This window comes from Schistocerca serialis, chromosome 9 (assembly GCF_023864345.2).
Source record: "Schistocerca serialis cubense isolate TAMUIC-IGC-003099 chromosome 9, iqSchSeri2.2, whole genome shotgun sequence".
In the NCBI taxonomy this organism is placed as follows: domain Eukaryota; kingdom Metazoa; phylum Arthropoda; class Insecta; order Orthoptera; family Acrididae; genus Schistocerca; species Schistocerca serialis.
Window position 1 is genome coordinate 245,802,749 of NC_064646.1, and position 15,424 is coordinate 245,818,172.

The following is a 15,424-nucleotide window of genomic DNA, read 5'->3' on the forward strand; positions in this document are numbered from 1 at the left end:
CATTTTCTATGTTCGAAACATTTCGAGGGGAGTTGTTTCCTTGCAAACTGTCGAAATTGAGGAAGGCTAAAACTTGCTGCTGTTACATTTCTCTTGCATTTCCTGAACCATACACTAGAAAAGCAGAACTTTTTTCCGCGCGTAAGTTTACACAACACTGGTCGCTATTCAATTTGTCCGCTGTTTACCGTAGACCACTTGTAGGGCCTTGTAGTACGGTGTGGGTCTGCAGGAAACGCTGAATGACGTACTGCAATCTCTCGGTGTATTCTCTCTCTCTGATCACGACTATGCATTGGCAATAATTGTTTGCACTACAGAAGGTTCAAATGTTCAAATGTGTGTGAAATCTTATGGGACTTAACTGCTAAGGTTATCAGTCCCTAAGCTTACACACTGCTTAACCTAAATTATCCTAAGGACAAACCCACACACCCATGCCCGAAGGAGGACTCGAACCTCCGCCGGGATCAGCCGCACAGTCCATGACTGCAGCTTCTCAGACCGCTCGGGTAATCCCGCGTGGCACTACAGAAGGTGGTACACTGTACAGACACAGCTGTTGCTTTCATCCACTGGCCGACGACTACCAGAGCAGCTCGGACTGCGCTGCGCCTCGTTTGGAAACGGGCAGTCAGTTAGCAATCGTTTCGAGAATACAAACGAGCGTGGCGGATAGCTGGGGACCCTTGAGGAAATATTTGAGCAATTAGCGTTTTCGCCCCGCGGTTTCCTCACAGGCTGTCTGAATGGGCGCGGGCGCGCGACCGCCGGCAGCCGCAGCGCCAGCCGAGCGTTTCGGCGTCGCGTGTCGCAGGCCCACCCACTTGGCGCCCGACCCAGCCACAGGGGCGCGGCTTTCGCCACACAGATAGTTCCGCTCCGGAGGACGTGCGAGAAAACGGCAAGCCGCGCCCTTCCCCTCGCGAGTCACAGCTCTGTCCGGGCAGCAAGAACTCACCGGCGGGGAGGGGCGGCCGGTTTTTCGGCATATTACGCAGAGCCTTTAGGCCCCGTGTGTATAAATTGCCCAGCGATTCCCCGGGACACCAGTCAGCCACCAGGCGCAGAGAAGGTAAACACACGAGGCAAGTCACAAGCATGGCCATCAATCAGGTAAAGTCTCGCAGATAAGTGCATGTTGAGAGTCGTCCAAGACACGGGGAGTTGCTGCTTGTCAGTGTCGACAGAAGTAAGGTGTGCAGTGGTTGTTGTAGGACATACCTCGTAGAGACAGCCTAACGGAAAACGGTGAACATTATTTTTAACAACAAAATTGACAGCAGTCAAATGCTATCGCAAACTCTTCAATGGCTACAAGAATTTAGAATTATCAATTATTTTAAATATCCTAAATAAATTTAAGTTTTAGGAACACTTTTCTGTAGACATTTGTCTGGATTATAGACATTCACAGAAATGAAACAAAGATAATTTTCGTTATTTATTTGTGGTAAGATCGAAACAAACATAAATAAACAACATTTGAAGACAAATGTCGCATTGATGCGGGCTAGGCAAATAGTCAGTGGCAGGTAATTTATAAATGATCATTTGCCTAGAAATTTACCCAAAGCAGTTTACGCGCATAATCTGGGCATTTGTATAAAAAAGGACATCTTAAAGTTTTTACTGCTAGACAGTATAATTTACCAATTAAAATAAGGGAGTTGCGATACTCTCGTTATTAAAAGTTAGGAAATGTTTAAACTACGTATGTCATTCGTTGCTTTATTACCAACAACGAATGGAAAGAAGAGGGAAGCGTGTTTCTTAATTCTTTTCACTATTTTTCCAAGTTGCTCTACCAAGGGAAGGTGCCTGTTGCTGCTGACGCCTGCGTATTGTTTATAATATCCTTTTTCTTAGTAACAACTCCGCTCTTCGCCATCGGTCTCTCTCTCTCTCGCTCTCTCTCTCTCTTACACACACACACACACACACACACACACACACACACACACACTCACACACACACATACACACCGCGTTGAACACTAGTGTATTGATAAGCTAGTATAAAAATAGTTGTCGTTAGGTTATCGCTTTGTAATGTAACGCGCTTTATAATCCGTGTCAAATCTCAGAAGATCGCTGAACAATGATTATTGGTAACAAAATTAATACTAACTGTATTAAGCGGCTGCCATGTTTTTCTTGATGTTGAATGTATTTTTAAATATTAAACTGTTTTCAGTGAAAAAACAAAAAGAAGCTTTAATGGTATGTGTAGCGACATTTTTTTATTGTGTACTACACCAAGAACTGATCTCATTAAAGATGTAAAATGTTATGTTTACAGTTATGTTTCCTCTAATAACTCTCCCCTAACTCTCTAGCTGCTTCTTCAACTTGGTTATCCAACCACTAACGAAGCAGTGTTACAAGAGCCATTTCCAACACAAAATATCAGCTTAAATTTTTTAATAAGCGATTTTTATCAATTAATTTTTAAAATGCATAAATGCCTGAGAATTTATGAATTTTGGGCATTTGCCCAGACATTTAGCATGGCCATTTGCCCCAACTTCTGAATATCCGGGCATGTAACACCACTAAGTGTGCACAATCAAAAGCTCGTACAAACTAAGACTAGTTCCCTGATTCATTCGATTGTTTCATGCGTGGTGAATATCCATCTTTGTTTGTCTGCACTCTCGAAAAAAGACAGTCAACAATGATATGGTGGACTGACCTTTAGGAGGCAGCACAGCCGCAATTTACAAAGCTGCCCATCCCCAATTGTGCAATAGAAGACCACTTCTGCCTTGTCTGGTTCGAATCCGATTCTGATCCTCCACTGACGTCAGTGCAGATCGAGCCCTTGTATGTGCGTACGTACAAGTGTGCTTAACTGAACGTTAGTTGAGTACTGATGACTGCTCGCTCTAGATTTTCCATGAATGATTGACTGTTTCCTATGCGCTGTGACGGTTTCATTGATTTCAAGCGTCGGTGTTCTACTTGTGAAATATCTTGATGAATAGGCAGGTGAGGATCCTTCTGAATGTTGCCCCAGACCTTCAGAGAGCTTCAGATGTTGGAGATGGCTTTCTTCGGTTCAAATGGTTCAAATGGCTCTGAGCACTATGGGACTTAACATCTGTGGTCATCAGTCCCCTAGAACTTAGAACTACTTAAACCTAACTAACCTAAGGACATCACACACATCCATGCCCGAGGCAGGATTCGAACCTGCGACCGTAGCAGTCGTGCGGTTCCGGACTGAGCGCCTGAACCGCTAGACCACCGCGGCCGGCTTTCTTCGGTTCACCCTCAATTCATTTTCTGTACTTACTACATTCATTTCATTCAAGAGGTCCTGTAATTATTTTTCACTTTCACTGACGATAGTTTATGTTACCGTTGATATCCATTCACTTCTCCTGAACGTTTCTTTTATTTTTCGATGTTTAGACTGAACAGTAGAGGCTAAAGAATGCATTACACCCTTTTTAATCCGAGCACTTCGTTCTTGGTCCTACATTCTTATTATTCTGTCTTATACATATCATCCGTTAACCGTCATTTCATATAGCTTACACTTACGTTTCTGAGAATTTCGAATATTTTGCATCATTATATATTTGCGATCGCTTTTTTCTTAAATCGACAAAACCTACGAAGGCATATTGATTTAAGTAAGCCTTGTTTCCATTACCAATCACAACGTCATAACTGTCTCTCTGCTGTTTTTATCCTTTTTAAAGTCATACTGATCTTCATCTAACATACCCTCAATTTTCTTTTCGTGTCTTACAGCTGCAACAAACTGGTGTTCCGTGGCACTATGTTCAATATCGACCGTTTTACAGTATCGGCCAAGGCTAGTTTTCTTTTGTGGTACTAGGCGGCAGCACGTACAAGGGGTGAGTTGAAAGACGCCATGATCCCCGCTCTTGATACGTCAGGCATTTTGTCCTGAATTCAGTTGTTTATTAGTTGTTAGAGTTTAATGTTGTTTGCCTGATAGAAGCACACAAGAATTTTGTTACAGGTCTGTGGTACACATTTATGAGTCGGGCCATCGAATTTAATTCTACATTTATTTTAACGGTATTGATTAAGGATATTGTAACGGTAAAAATTTCAAGATATCACGTGTTAAAAAATACGCAATAGGTGTGGTTTTTATTGCTTGATCGTCGTACAGTACCAGCCGCCCAGTTGTCTTCCTATACCACCCAGTCAGAACGTTAGGGGAAAAATAATAACAACTCTTCCTCTTCACTTTTTGGTGTGAAATGGCTGAGAATAAGGGCGAAATGAAAGGAAAATGGACTGAAGGGAATATGATGCTAATAAGTGAAATAATATCGGGGACAATGACAGCAAGGCAGGCAGCTGAGTCTTCTCATGTCCCAAGCTGTACTTCAGGTGATCGAATAAAAGTAATTACAACAGGTTCATCTGTGGATCTAACTCCTTAGATGGGCAGGTTTAAGAAGACATTCAACAATGATATAGAACCGCAGTTGTTCTGTACACGAAAGATTTAGACAACAGTTTCATGCCACTTAGTAGGAAAGAATTCTTGAGGTTAGCATTTGCTAATGGGTACAGTGCACAAACAGTAAAGAGTGGGCACGTGTTGGTTCAGCAGACCAAGTAAAAATATTGTATTTTATTTTTGATCAGTGCAATAAGTGAACAATGGGTTTTGAAATAGTGAATTTTGTTCATGGTTTTCTTTAGTTGTGTAATGTTGTTTATCTATAAATCTTGAAATGCTTCCTATATGGACACTGGTCGGTGCTGGAAGACAATTTTTGTACCGACTGAAAAACCATTTGTTTTTACTTGCACTGGCTGAAAAACCATTTGCTTTTACTTCTACATGACCTGTCGCTCTTGTAAAATTCAGGGAAATCATCATGAACATCCATAAGGAATCAGTTTAAGTACCAGATTACTGTATTAAATCACAATTCCTTAAATATTTCACATTCTACAAGTGAAAAGGTCAAGCTGACCGCCACTGTAGGACTCTCCCCTAGGTAACGCAACACATTTCTTTTTTCTGAAAGCAGTTTGGTTCTACTCAGGATTGAAATGCACCACATTAAACCCTACCCTTTTGGCTACAAAACCCTGGTGTTTTCTTTTTCTTTTTTTTTTAACATACCGTAATCTAAGTTCAATGCGACGACATTATGACACCTTACTGGGAGGGCCTGTATGCCAGACGGCACTACATACTTCGTCTTGATCCACCAAAAACCTCCGCATTATCGACGTACTGCTTCCTATGGAGAGCATCTTTCACTTTGCCAAACAAGTGCCCAAACAGATGGAAGTGTAAGGTGCAAGATCTGGGCTGTGGAGTGGGTGAGGAACAGTCCAGTGAAGTTTCGTGTGCTCCTCTCGGGTGCGTCAGCACTACGATTAGAGACGTCCAGCTCTGCAGCGAAGTGCTTGTGTGCGATCTGTCGGTCACCTTGAATGAGAGTCTCCAGACGTACCAACAACGCAGAATGCGCAGCACTGAGCGGGCGACCGGCACGCGGGAGATCGTACAGGTTTGCACGACCTTGTTGCTATAATGACACACACCTCACCCAGCGACTCACCGTACTTTTGTTCACTGCCAGGTTTCCGTAGACATTCTGCAAGCGCCTATGAATATCTGCGATGCTCTGGTTTCTCGCCAAAAAAATCTTAATCACAGCTCTCTGCTTGCAACGTACCTCACATACAGACACCGTTTCGAAGGCTACATATAGCGTCGCCACCTATCGGAACTTGCTGAAACTGTAGGGGCTGATGTGGGAATATTACACGATGCTCCACAACAAAATCCGCATTTTTTCAATCGAAACTGGCCGAGAGAAAATGTGTTGCATTACTTACTGTACGAGCATCGTACCAGGTACCATATGTCTCGTTGACGCGCATCAGGATTTGGTTACAGGCTACGTAAATATATTTGTTACCTTAGCTACCAAGAAGTTGGGTGGTGTGGATAAAAGTACTTGGAAAAAATGCCATACGTCATGTTTTCTTACTGCCGTCCGGGAGGGAAACTTCGCTTTACTTACGAGAGAGATGACCACCTTAAGAGGGGTGTGGGAATCTATTTCGTATATCGTAAATTCATAGTGGCTGAGAGCTACTCACGTGGTTAATATTCTCCTGTAAGAGTTCAATTCGACACACTATTCCTTTTTTCTTTCGTCATATGGCGGCTTCTTGACATAAGTGGTCCTTTTCCGAATCGAGCACGCAAATGCTATTAGCATAACAAACTATATTAATAAGTAATTGCCTCCTGCAAAGTAGGTAAGACAAAACGCAGATCATCCACAGTTGCACGTTTAAGGGCTTCTAGAGTCGAGGCGGAAAGTTTCTGAGTACATGAGGTACAAAAGACGTAGAGCTGTAGCTGTAGAAGTACTTTAAAATATTCTCACGGATGTGCAGTGGCTACCTGTACAATTCTATACTACAACGTTAAAGAAATTAATCCCTCAGAAAGTCTCCAATATAAAAAATGCTTTTTCACATAAAAATAGACTGCTGAGTTATTTTAATATGCACATCGCTTTAATTTTTGGTATAACAACGTCGGTTGCTGAAGACTGTACATGCCTGTTTAGTAAGTGAACTTGCGGAACAGCTAAATATGTTGATTCTTGCGCACCGCTGACAATTTGGTCTCAGCGACGAACCGTTGCACCACTGATTACCTCGTCCCCATAAGCCTCGCAGATTTTGAGGTGATTAATTTTTTGCTGTCGCCAAACAGCGACATCGATGTCGATTCGGTCGATTTGCACTGGACAGCAGCGTCGTGTTGGTGAGCACAGACGCTGCTAAGCTGGTGTTACACAGGGCAAGTTTCCCCGTTAGTTGACTCGCATCACTTGGCTAGTAGACGATGGGGACTGACAGCTTACCTGCAGAAGGTGTAACACGGTGCAAGCCCTGCAGTAAGTTGTTTGATAGCAACACGTTTGTTCAAGTGCCGACATGCAATCGATATGGGCGTCATTTGCAATTTTGGTGCTGGGATATGCACAGATGGAGGCTCGTGGACAAGAGAAGGAACTGAAGCGAGGTCAAAAACTGCGAAAATATTTAGTCTGTTTAATACGGCTATGGATCGTCGACAGTGTCTATTCCTTCAGACACGCATGTATATGTGAAAGACATTTAATAGTACTACACAAGCACTGTAACACACAGACACTGAAAAATTATGTTACATGCCAAGATAGGCCAAGATAACGATAATGACAATGATATAGATGTATGTTGTGGCGCCTGTTCTTTCAGACATATGAATTAGGTGACGACGACCAAAGAGTCATTGTTTCGGTGCGGATGTTTAGCCTTAAAATCAATATTCGAGGTCACAATAACTACGATCAGACAGTGTACGATTCTGGTATCACGAAAAAGCCGAGGAATCGCGAGCAACAGCCACAGGGGGCCAAAAATTCTGAAGATGACTTTAACATAAGCCCAAACCGGTAAACAAACAAATATCATTGCGATCTCCACTGTTAATTTTAATCTAATATAGTACCTGGTCGCTGTACTCCCTGGTCAATGTTGTCTAATTTCATATCAGTGCAGATGCGCACCAAACTCCATGCCTTAGGGGAATCCGAAATGACAAATAAGAGGTTCACTGGTAGGTGACGTTACGCCAGTAGTGAGTAACCGACTGAGAATTTGGGTCGGATGGGCGGCGTGCTTGGAGGGCAGACGCGCTTGAAGCGACAGCTCGCGGTAAGTGGAATCCCAGTCCAGCACACATTTTCGCTAGTTACCACTGATTCATTTTAATGCCCAAATGCCTAACTCACTCAAAACCTTTAAATACGATACAGTAGAGTTTCTATAGTTCGAGGTGAACGGGACCGGAACCACCTCGAACTATCGAAAACTCGGACTATCGGAATTTAAATGGGAAAAAGAAATATTATGATATTGTAAGTAATGCAGGTCAAAATATGAACTTTATTAAAATAAAAGTATTTACACATGCATTTGCATTGGTAGAATAACAATGATTATTTATTTAGACAAGTAATAGTGAAGTGTCTTTTTTTTGGCGAAGCTGCAACGTTTCCTCGCGGCAATGTCACGCCACCGTCTCAGGAGCAGTAGGTCAGTTGGTGTCGCCTCAGGCTGTTGTTCCACGTAGCATATGGCGGCCTCGAGAGCAGCGTAGCCATCGGTGTGACTCATCAGCGGTGCAGCCTCTGCCTCGTCATCCTGGTCACTCTCACACTGCGATGGAATGTTAACCACGTCAATTATAGAAGACTCTGTCACTTCAAACTGTTCGTCCAAATTTAACCACTTGCCTACTTCCACCTCTTCTGCCTCTTCACACCCTGGCAATCTTCTGATTAAATTACACAATGGCTGATCATCCTCATATGCTAAATCTTCAGCTTCTGTGTCTGGCATACTTTCCTGTAGAATTTTTCTCCATGACTTAGAAATTGTGTCTGACTTTATTTCGCTCCAAGATTCGCTAATCCAGTACACGACGTCCTTCAAAGTGACTTTCTTTAAAGCTCCTACAACGCTTTCGTTGTCTTCGGAATGTAGGATTGACTGTAGCATCGCCGTCGATACTTTTTTTTTAGACCTTCCAGAACGCCCTGATCCATGGGCTGAATGAGACAGGTGACGTTAGGTGGGAAAAATAATGCGCGGATACCGTCGCACTGCAGTTCTCCTGCACTTGGATGTGAGGACGCATTATCCATGAGCAAAATTGCTATGCATGGCAGTCCCCTTTCTTTTAAAAAATTCTTGCAGTCAGGTACAAATGAGTTAAAAAACCAGTTCTTGAAGATTTCCTGATTCATCCAGGCATTATTATGATGTGTATAGACAACCGGAAAAGCTGAGATGGATATATTCTTGAATGCTCTGGCTTGGAAAACTTCCCAATCACAACTAGTTTTAGTTTGTGGTTTCCAGTTGCATTTGAAGCTGCCATAACTGTGAGCCACTCTTTGCTTTTTTTGCGCCCAGGAGCACTTTTTTCTTCACAAAAGCAAGTGTTCTCGCTGGTAACATTTTAAAATTAAGCCCAGTTTCGTCACAGTTATATATTTGTTCATTAGACAAATTTTCGTCAGTTATGATTGTTTTAAACTCGAAGATAAATTCTGAAACGGCCTGAGCGGCACCAGAGAGTTTTTCTTCACATGCGTCTAGTTAACGCACTCCATACCTCTTCTTCCACTAGTCGAGCCAGCCCACACTAGCGGCGAAATTGTCATCTCCTTCCTGCAGCTGGTTTCTGAGAAACAAAGCTTTTTCTTGCAAGATTGGGCCAGAAATCGGAGCACCCTTCTCTCTCTGTTGGGTAAACCACATGAACAATGCCTCACTTGTTTTTTCGAAGTCTGACTTCTTTATACTTCGTCGACTGAGAGATTCGTGTGAGCATTTCTGTGAAGAAACTGTTCCAATTTAAGTCGGTTTCTTCGCCAGTCACCAACAGTAACTTCACCGACCCATATTCGAGAGCAAGTTTTTTTTTATTGTTTCTCCTTTGTCAAGTCGTCCTAGTTCTTCTAATTTTAGATGAAAAGGCACAAATTTCCTCTTTTTTGTTACATCACTCATCTTTGTAAGGTGTACAACGGAACACACAGTCAACAAACAAAACGACAAACAAGACTGTACAGTACAGGTACTGGAAACTACAGCAGTGTATGAACTCCCCAGTTTTGATCGGTAGCAGCCGGCAGCAGTCGGGGTATTTCGTGCCATACTGACAAAAGATGTTCGTGCAACAGAGCAGCGAGCTAATCGTCGGTGTTGATTGCATTGTTGTCTGCTTTGTCACTGAGCTTTACTCTTCCTATCCATCTTTTGCAATGATGTTTTCATTATTTATCATGTCAGTAAAAAAAGAAAGTAGATCGTTGCAACTTTTTTTTTTTTTTTTAAAAGAGGCTCGGGTTATTGGAAACTCGAACTATCGAGACTCTACTGTAATGACATTTTGAGGGAATCACATAATGTGTGCAAGAACTAAGGATCATGGACGCGCTGATACACTGAAGAGCCAAAGAAACTGGTACACCTGCCTAGTATCGTGTAGGGTCCCCGCGAGCACCACGACGTGGCATGGACTCGACTAATGTCTGAAGTAGTACTGGAGAGAATTGACATCATGAATCCTGCAGGGCTGACAATAAATCCGTAAGAGGGGGTAGAAATCTCTTCTGAACAGCACGTTGCAAGGCAACCCATATAAGCTCAATAATGTTCATGTCTGGTGAGTTTGGTGGCCAGCGAAGTGTTTAAACTCAGAAGGGTGTTCATGGAGCCACTCGGTAGCAATTCTAGACGTGTGGAATGTCGCATTGTCCTGCTGGAATTGCCCAAGTCCGTCGGAATGCACAATCGACATGAATGGATGCACGTGATCAGACAGGATGCTTATGTGCGTGTCACCCGTCAGAGTCGTATCTAGGCGCATCAGGGGTCCCATATCACTCAAACTGCACACGGCCCGAAGCGTTACAGAGCTTCGCCAGCTTGAACAGTCCGCTGCTGACACGCAGGGTCCGTGGATTCATGAGGTTGTCTTCATGTCCGTACACATCTATCCGTTCGATACAATTTGAAACGAGACTCGTCCGATCAGGCAACATGTTTCCAGTCATCAACAGTGCAATATCGGTGTTTATGGGCCCAGGCGAGGCGTAAAGCTTTGTGTCGTGCAAAAGTAAAGGGTGCATGATGAACCTTCGGCTCCGAAAGCCCCTATCGATGATGTTTCGTTGTATGGTTCGCACGCTGACACATGTTGATGGCCCAGCATTGAAATCTGCCTCAATTTGCGGAAGGATTGTACTTCTGTCACGATGAACGACTCTCTTCAGTTATCGTTGGTCTCGTTCTTGCAGGATCTTTTTCCGGCCGCAGTGATGTCTGAGATTTGATGTTTTACAGGATTTCTGATATTTACGGTACACTCGTGAAATGGCCGTACGAGAAAATCCCCACTTCATCGCTACCTCGAAGATTCTGTATCCCATCGCTCGTGCGCTGACTATAACACCACGTTCAAACTCACTTAAATCTTGATAACCTGCCATTGTAGCAGCAGTGACAGATCTAACAAATGCGCCAGACACTTGTTGTCTTATATATACGTTGCTGACCGGAGCGTCGTATTCTACCTGTTTACATCTTTTGTATTTGAATATGCATGCCTATACCAGTTTCTTTGGCGCTTCAGTGTATAAGGTTTTGGATCGGTCTAGGAGGCGTGGGCTAATAGCAGAAGGGGTTAAGGCGACGGCTCGTGTTAAGTGGGAAATCAGAATTCGATTCTCAGTTCTACACAACTTGCCATGTGTCACTGTTAGCTTTGAGAGCTGACGTCTAATCGTATTCGCAGTTTGCGAATACATTTCATCTGTATCTTCCACAGTTTGAAACGTCTTATTAATGACTATCATTTCCATTACGATTTGACGTCATAAGTATCGTTACAATGATGGTAGCACGTTAAATTATTTTAATATTATTTAGAAGATGTATTTAGCGATGAATTTTGCCTCAAGATTCAAATAGAAATGGAAGTTCTACATCTACATCTGTACTCTGCAAACTATTGTGAGGTGAATGGCTGCGAGCACATTCCATCACTTCTTCCCGTTCTATTCGCGTTTGGAGTCCTGGAAGAATGATGCTTGAACGCAGCTGTGCTCACTGAAATTAATCTGATCTAAACTTCTCTTCGGTTCCTTACAGGACCGATATGTAGAGGAGTCGTATTATATTACTAGACTTCTAATGTAACACTGGTACTTTAAACTTTGCAAGCGGGCTTTCGCGGGGTAGCATGCCTCTGTCGCCAAGGGCTCAGGTTTTCGGGAATCTCCATGTTCTTTCTCCATAGATCAAAATAACCTGTAGTTATTCATGCTGCCCTTCTTTCTATACGTCTCGCATTGGTCTCATTGGTATGGGTTTATTCCACTTAAGTAATATTCTAGGCTGAGTTGCACAGACATTTTTATAGACGATCTGTATTGTGCACAGTCCACTTCCCATTAACTGTAGTCTTCCACCTGCTTTACCTACGTGACCATTTCATTTCAGATCCCTACAAATTGTTTCACTCAAGTATTCGAGCTCGTTTATATTATAGTGGTAGGATACAACGCGCATTCATTTTATGAAGTGTACAACTTTACCTTCTTTAATGTTTCAAGCAAGTTGCCGAGGCTTCAACACGCAGCTGTTTGATGTGTTGACTGGGAATTTTCTGATTCATTACTGCACCAACTTAAGGTGATGAGGTATCGAATATATTGCTTCCCCCTACTTATACCTCCCGTGGAGATCACGAATGTAAAATTAGAGAGATTCGAGCGCGCACGGAGGCTTTCAGACAGTCGTTCTTCCCGCGAACCATATGCGACTGGAACAGAAAAGGGAGGTAATGACAGTGGCACGTAAAGTGCCCTCCGCCACACACCGTTAGGTGGCTTGCGGAGTATAAATGTAGATGTAGATGTAGAAATTATGCACAACCGTTGAAACAGTAAAGTTAAGTTTCAAACGTGAATCCCTCTGGTGGAGCCACGCTTACTGGGTAAGACGTCATACAGTGATAAGATATCTGGCTGGGCAGCGCAGGTAGCACTCGAATGATATCAGAATTAAAATAATACCGGAGATACCACGCGAGATGTGCGATCCATGATTATATAGGCTTATGGAACCATACTAGACGACAGCTAAATGCAAATATAAAAAAAAGACTTCGATACCGAGAAATCACAATATAAATAGTCTGAGCAATTATTTAGGATTATTTTAGAGTATCCCTGTAGGCACAATGTACACCGTTTCCTCAGATTTACGTGACCACCGACTATCTTCGTCATCAACGTGTAATAACCACTCAAACGAAGCGATTTATCAGACGTCCAGAAGGTCTTGATCATTGGCATTCAGCATAAAAGTTGAAGTATTTTCTAAATGGCTAAGTTTGTAAACTGTTCGAGTGCCACCATGATTAAATTATACCACGCATGGCAAAATGGCTCTATCCAAAAGTGGCCCGAGGCAACTGTAGTGCCCCATGTGCCGCAGATGACAGGTGTGAACGACCGCTGCGGAGCCGTGCACAGGCAACAGGCGTGCAGCTGTTGAGCAACTGACCACCCAGATGAACCAAGGGGCTACCAGCAGGGTCTCCTCAATGGCTGGTTGGTGACCATTGTTTCGTATGGGCCTCCGCAGCAGGCATCTGGTTCACGCAGTCATGCTAACTGCTGTTCATTAGCGACGAAGGCTGGACTTTGCACGCCGGTACCCCAACTGGACGTACACCGAGTGGTGACAGGTGACCTGTAGCCATAAATCAAGTTTTATGCTCCATCGGGCAGATGGCTGTTGGCGTGTACGGAGTGAAACGTCCGAAAGTAAAGGATCCACGCTGGAGGAAGGAGCATTTGTGATCTGGAAAATGTTTTCTTAGCATTCCCTGGGTGACCTCCTCATTCTGGAAGGCTCTGTAGATCAACACAAGTATGCATCTTTGCTTGGGGACCATGCCTATCCCTATAAGCATTTTTCTTTTCCTCAGCACGGTGCAATCTATCAGCAGAACAATTGAACGTGTCAAGCTTTTCGCATTGAACATGCATGGTTTGATGAGCACCAATATGAGCTTACTGCACTACTCTGGCCATCAAACTCCCCGGATTTTCACCCACTTGAATATCTGCGGGACCATCTCGGTCGGGCTGTTCGCGCCTTGAATCCTTGAATCGTCAGTCAAGAAATGTAGTGCAGCTGACCACCGCGCTAGAGTCGGCATGGCTCCATGTCTCCGACGGTACCTTCCAGAACTTTGTTGACTCTCATTCTACGAGTCTCGCAGCGGTCCACGATGCAAAGGGCTTTTGACAGGTGGACACATGTGGCGGACAGTGTATAGAGCTACAGGATCTTGAGATGGTCACAGCTGTAGACGAAATACATTATAAAAGAGGAGGAGCTTACTTCTGGAGATTAGGGTGTAAATGTAGCTGACTATCCATAATACGCGAAATTTCATAGACACACGTTACCATCTCGTATAAAATCGGAAAGGGTTTTGAATATTTGAATGTTTTCAGGATACAATAAAATTGGAGCGCTTGTTGGAATCGGTACATCAATTTGCACAAGGTTTTGCAGCAAGAAGTTTTGCTGTGCTTCGAAAAAACTGCAGGAAGACTCCAAATGGTTTATATATTAAAAAAACTAGAAACCCGCCTCGATTGCAAAAAAAAGCATCTAGTGTTTACCTAGGTTTCGGCGTAGATAGCTACACCTACTTCAGAACAATAAAACCCACAAGTGCCTAAAAAGACCTTTGTCAATTATTAAAAGAACATCATGGCTATAAATTTATAAATGATGTTCTTTTAATAATTGACAAAGGTCTTTTTAGGCACTTGTGGGTTTTATTGTTCTGAAGATGGTGTAGTTATCTACGCCGAAACCTAGGTAAACACTAGGTGCTTTTTTCGCAGTCGAGGCGGGTTTCTAGTTTTTTAATATATTAACCAACGACTGCTGACGCGCTGCAATGTTGAAGGTTCTTAAAATGGTTTATAGCTTCTTCTTTCTTGTGACAAATGCAGATAGAGTTACCTTTCATGTTATAGATGTAAGTGGGAAAAAGACTAGTAATCAGCTTCCTGTTCGCTTGAAATTTTCGAAACCAGCAGGAAGTTCTATTTCGATCGTAGTGTAGTACTGAACTTCGTGGCAGACTGAAATGCACGAGTCATCTGCCTTTTCTGTCTCAACCATCTTCGTTATCCATATGTACAAACCGTAGTAGGTGACCATCGTTGCTCCAGAAAGACCGGCTTTTTTCGTCAGCTGGTCGGGACCACATTCCCTCCGCCGCGCTCGGTGCAGTCGGTTACGCCTCAGAAGTTACGCCTGAAGACCAGCGACCTGTCGAGAGTGCCTGAACAGCAGTGACTGGGCAACCGTTGCTTTTAACAAAGGATTGTCCAGTCGATTGTTTTTTCATTCAGTCGTATTTTTCCAGTCGAATGACATAACCGAATGAAACTAGACACAGAGAAGTGAAAGACATTAGCTGCCAGTGGGCATTGACATAAATCAACGAGAAAGTTGAAAATTTGTGCAGGACCATGATTTAAACCTGGGTCTCCTGCTTACTAAGCAGATGCATTGACCACTACGGGATCTACAAGTACACAGATACTCCGCAAGCCACGGTACGGCGCATGGCGGAGGGAACCCTGTACCACTACTAGTCATTTCCTTTCCTGTTCCACTCGCAGATAGAGCGAAGGAGAAACGACTGTCTATATGCCTCCGTATGAGCAATAATTTCTCCTATCTTATCTTCGTGGTCCTTACGCGGAATGTATGTTGGCGACAGTAGAATCGTTCG

The 15,424-nt window shown here is 43.3% G+C and overlaps 1 protein-coding gene across 1 annotated transcript in view; it reads left to right on the forward strand.

Annotated features, from left to right (window-relative positions):
* Positions 1-1,067: 1,067 nt before the first annotated feature.
* The window catches only part of LOC126419078 (adult-specific cuticular protein ACP-20-like), a 32,828-nt gene continuing 18,471 nt past the window's right edge, over positions 1,068-15,424 (forward strand). Inside the window, exon 1 of the mRNA XM_050086166.1 lies at positions 1,068-1,116. Within this exon, the coding sequence (XP_049942123.1) occupies positions 1,102-1,116 (15 nt within the window). The 5' untranslated portion in view covers positions 1,068-1,101. The remainder of the gene's footprint in view (positions 1,117-15,424) is intronic.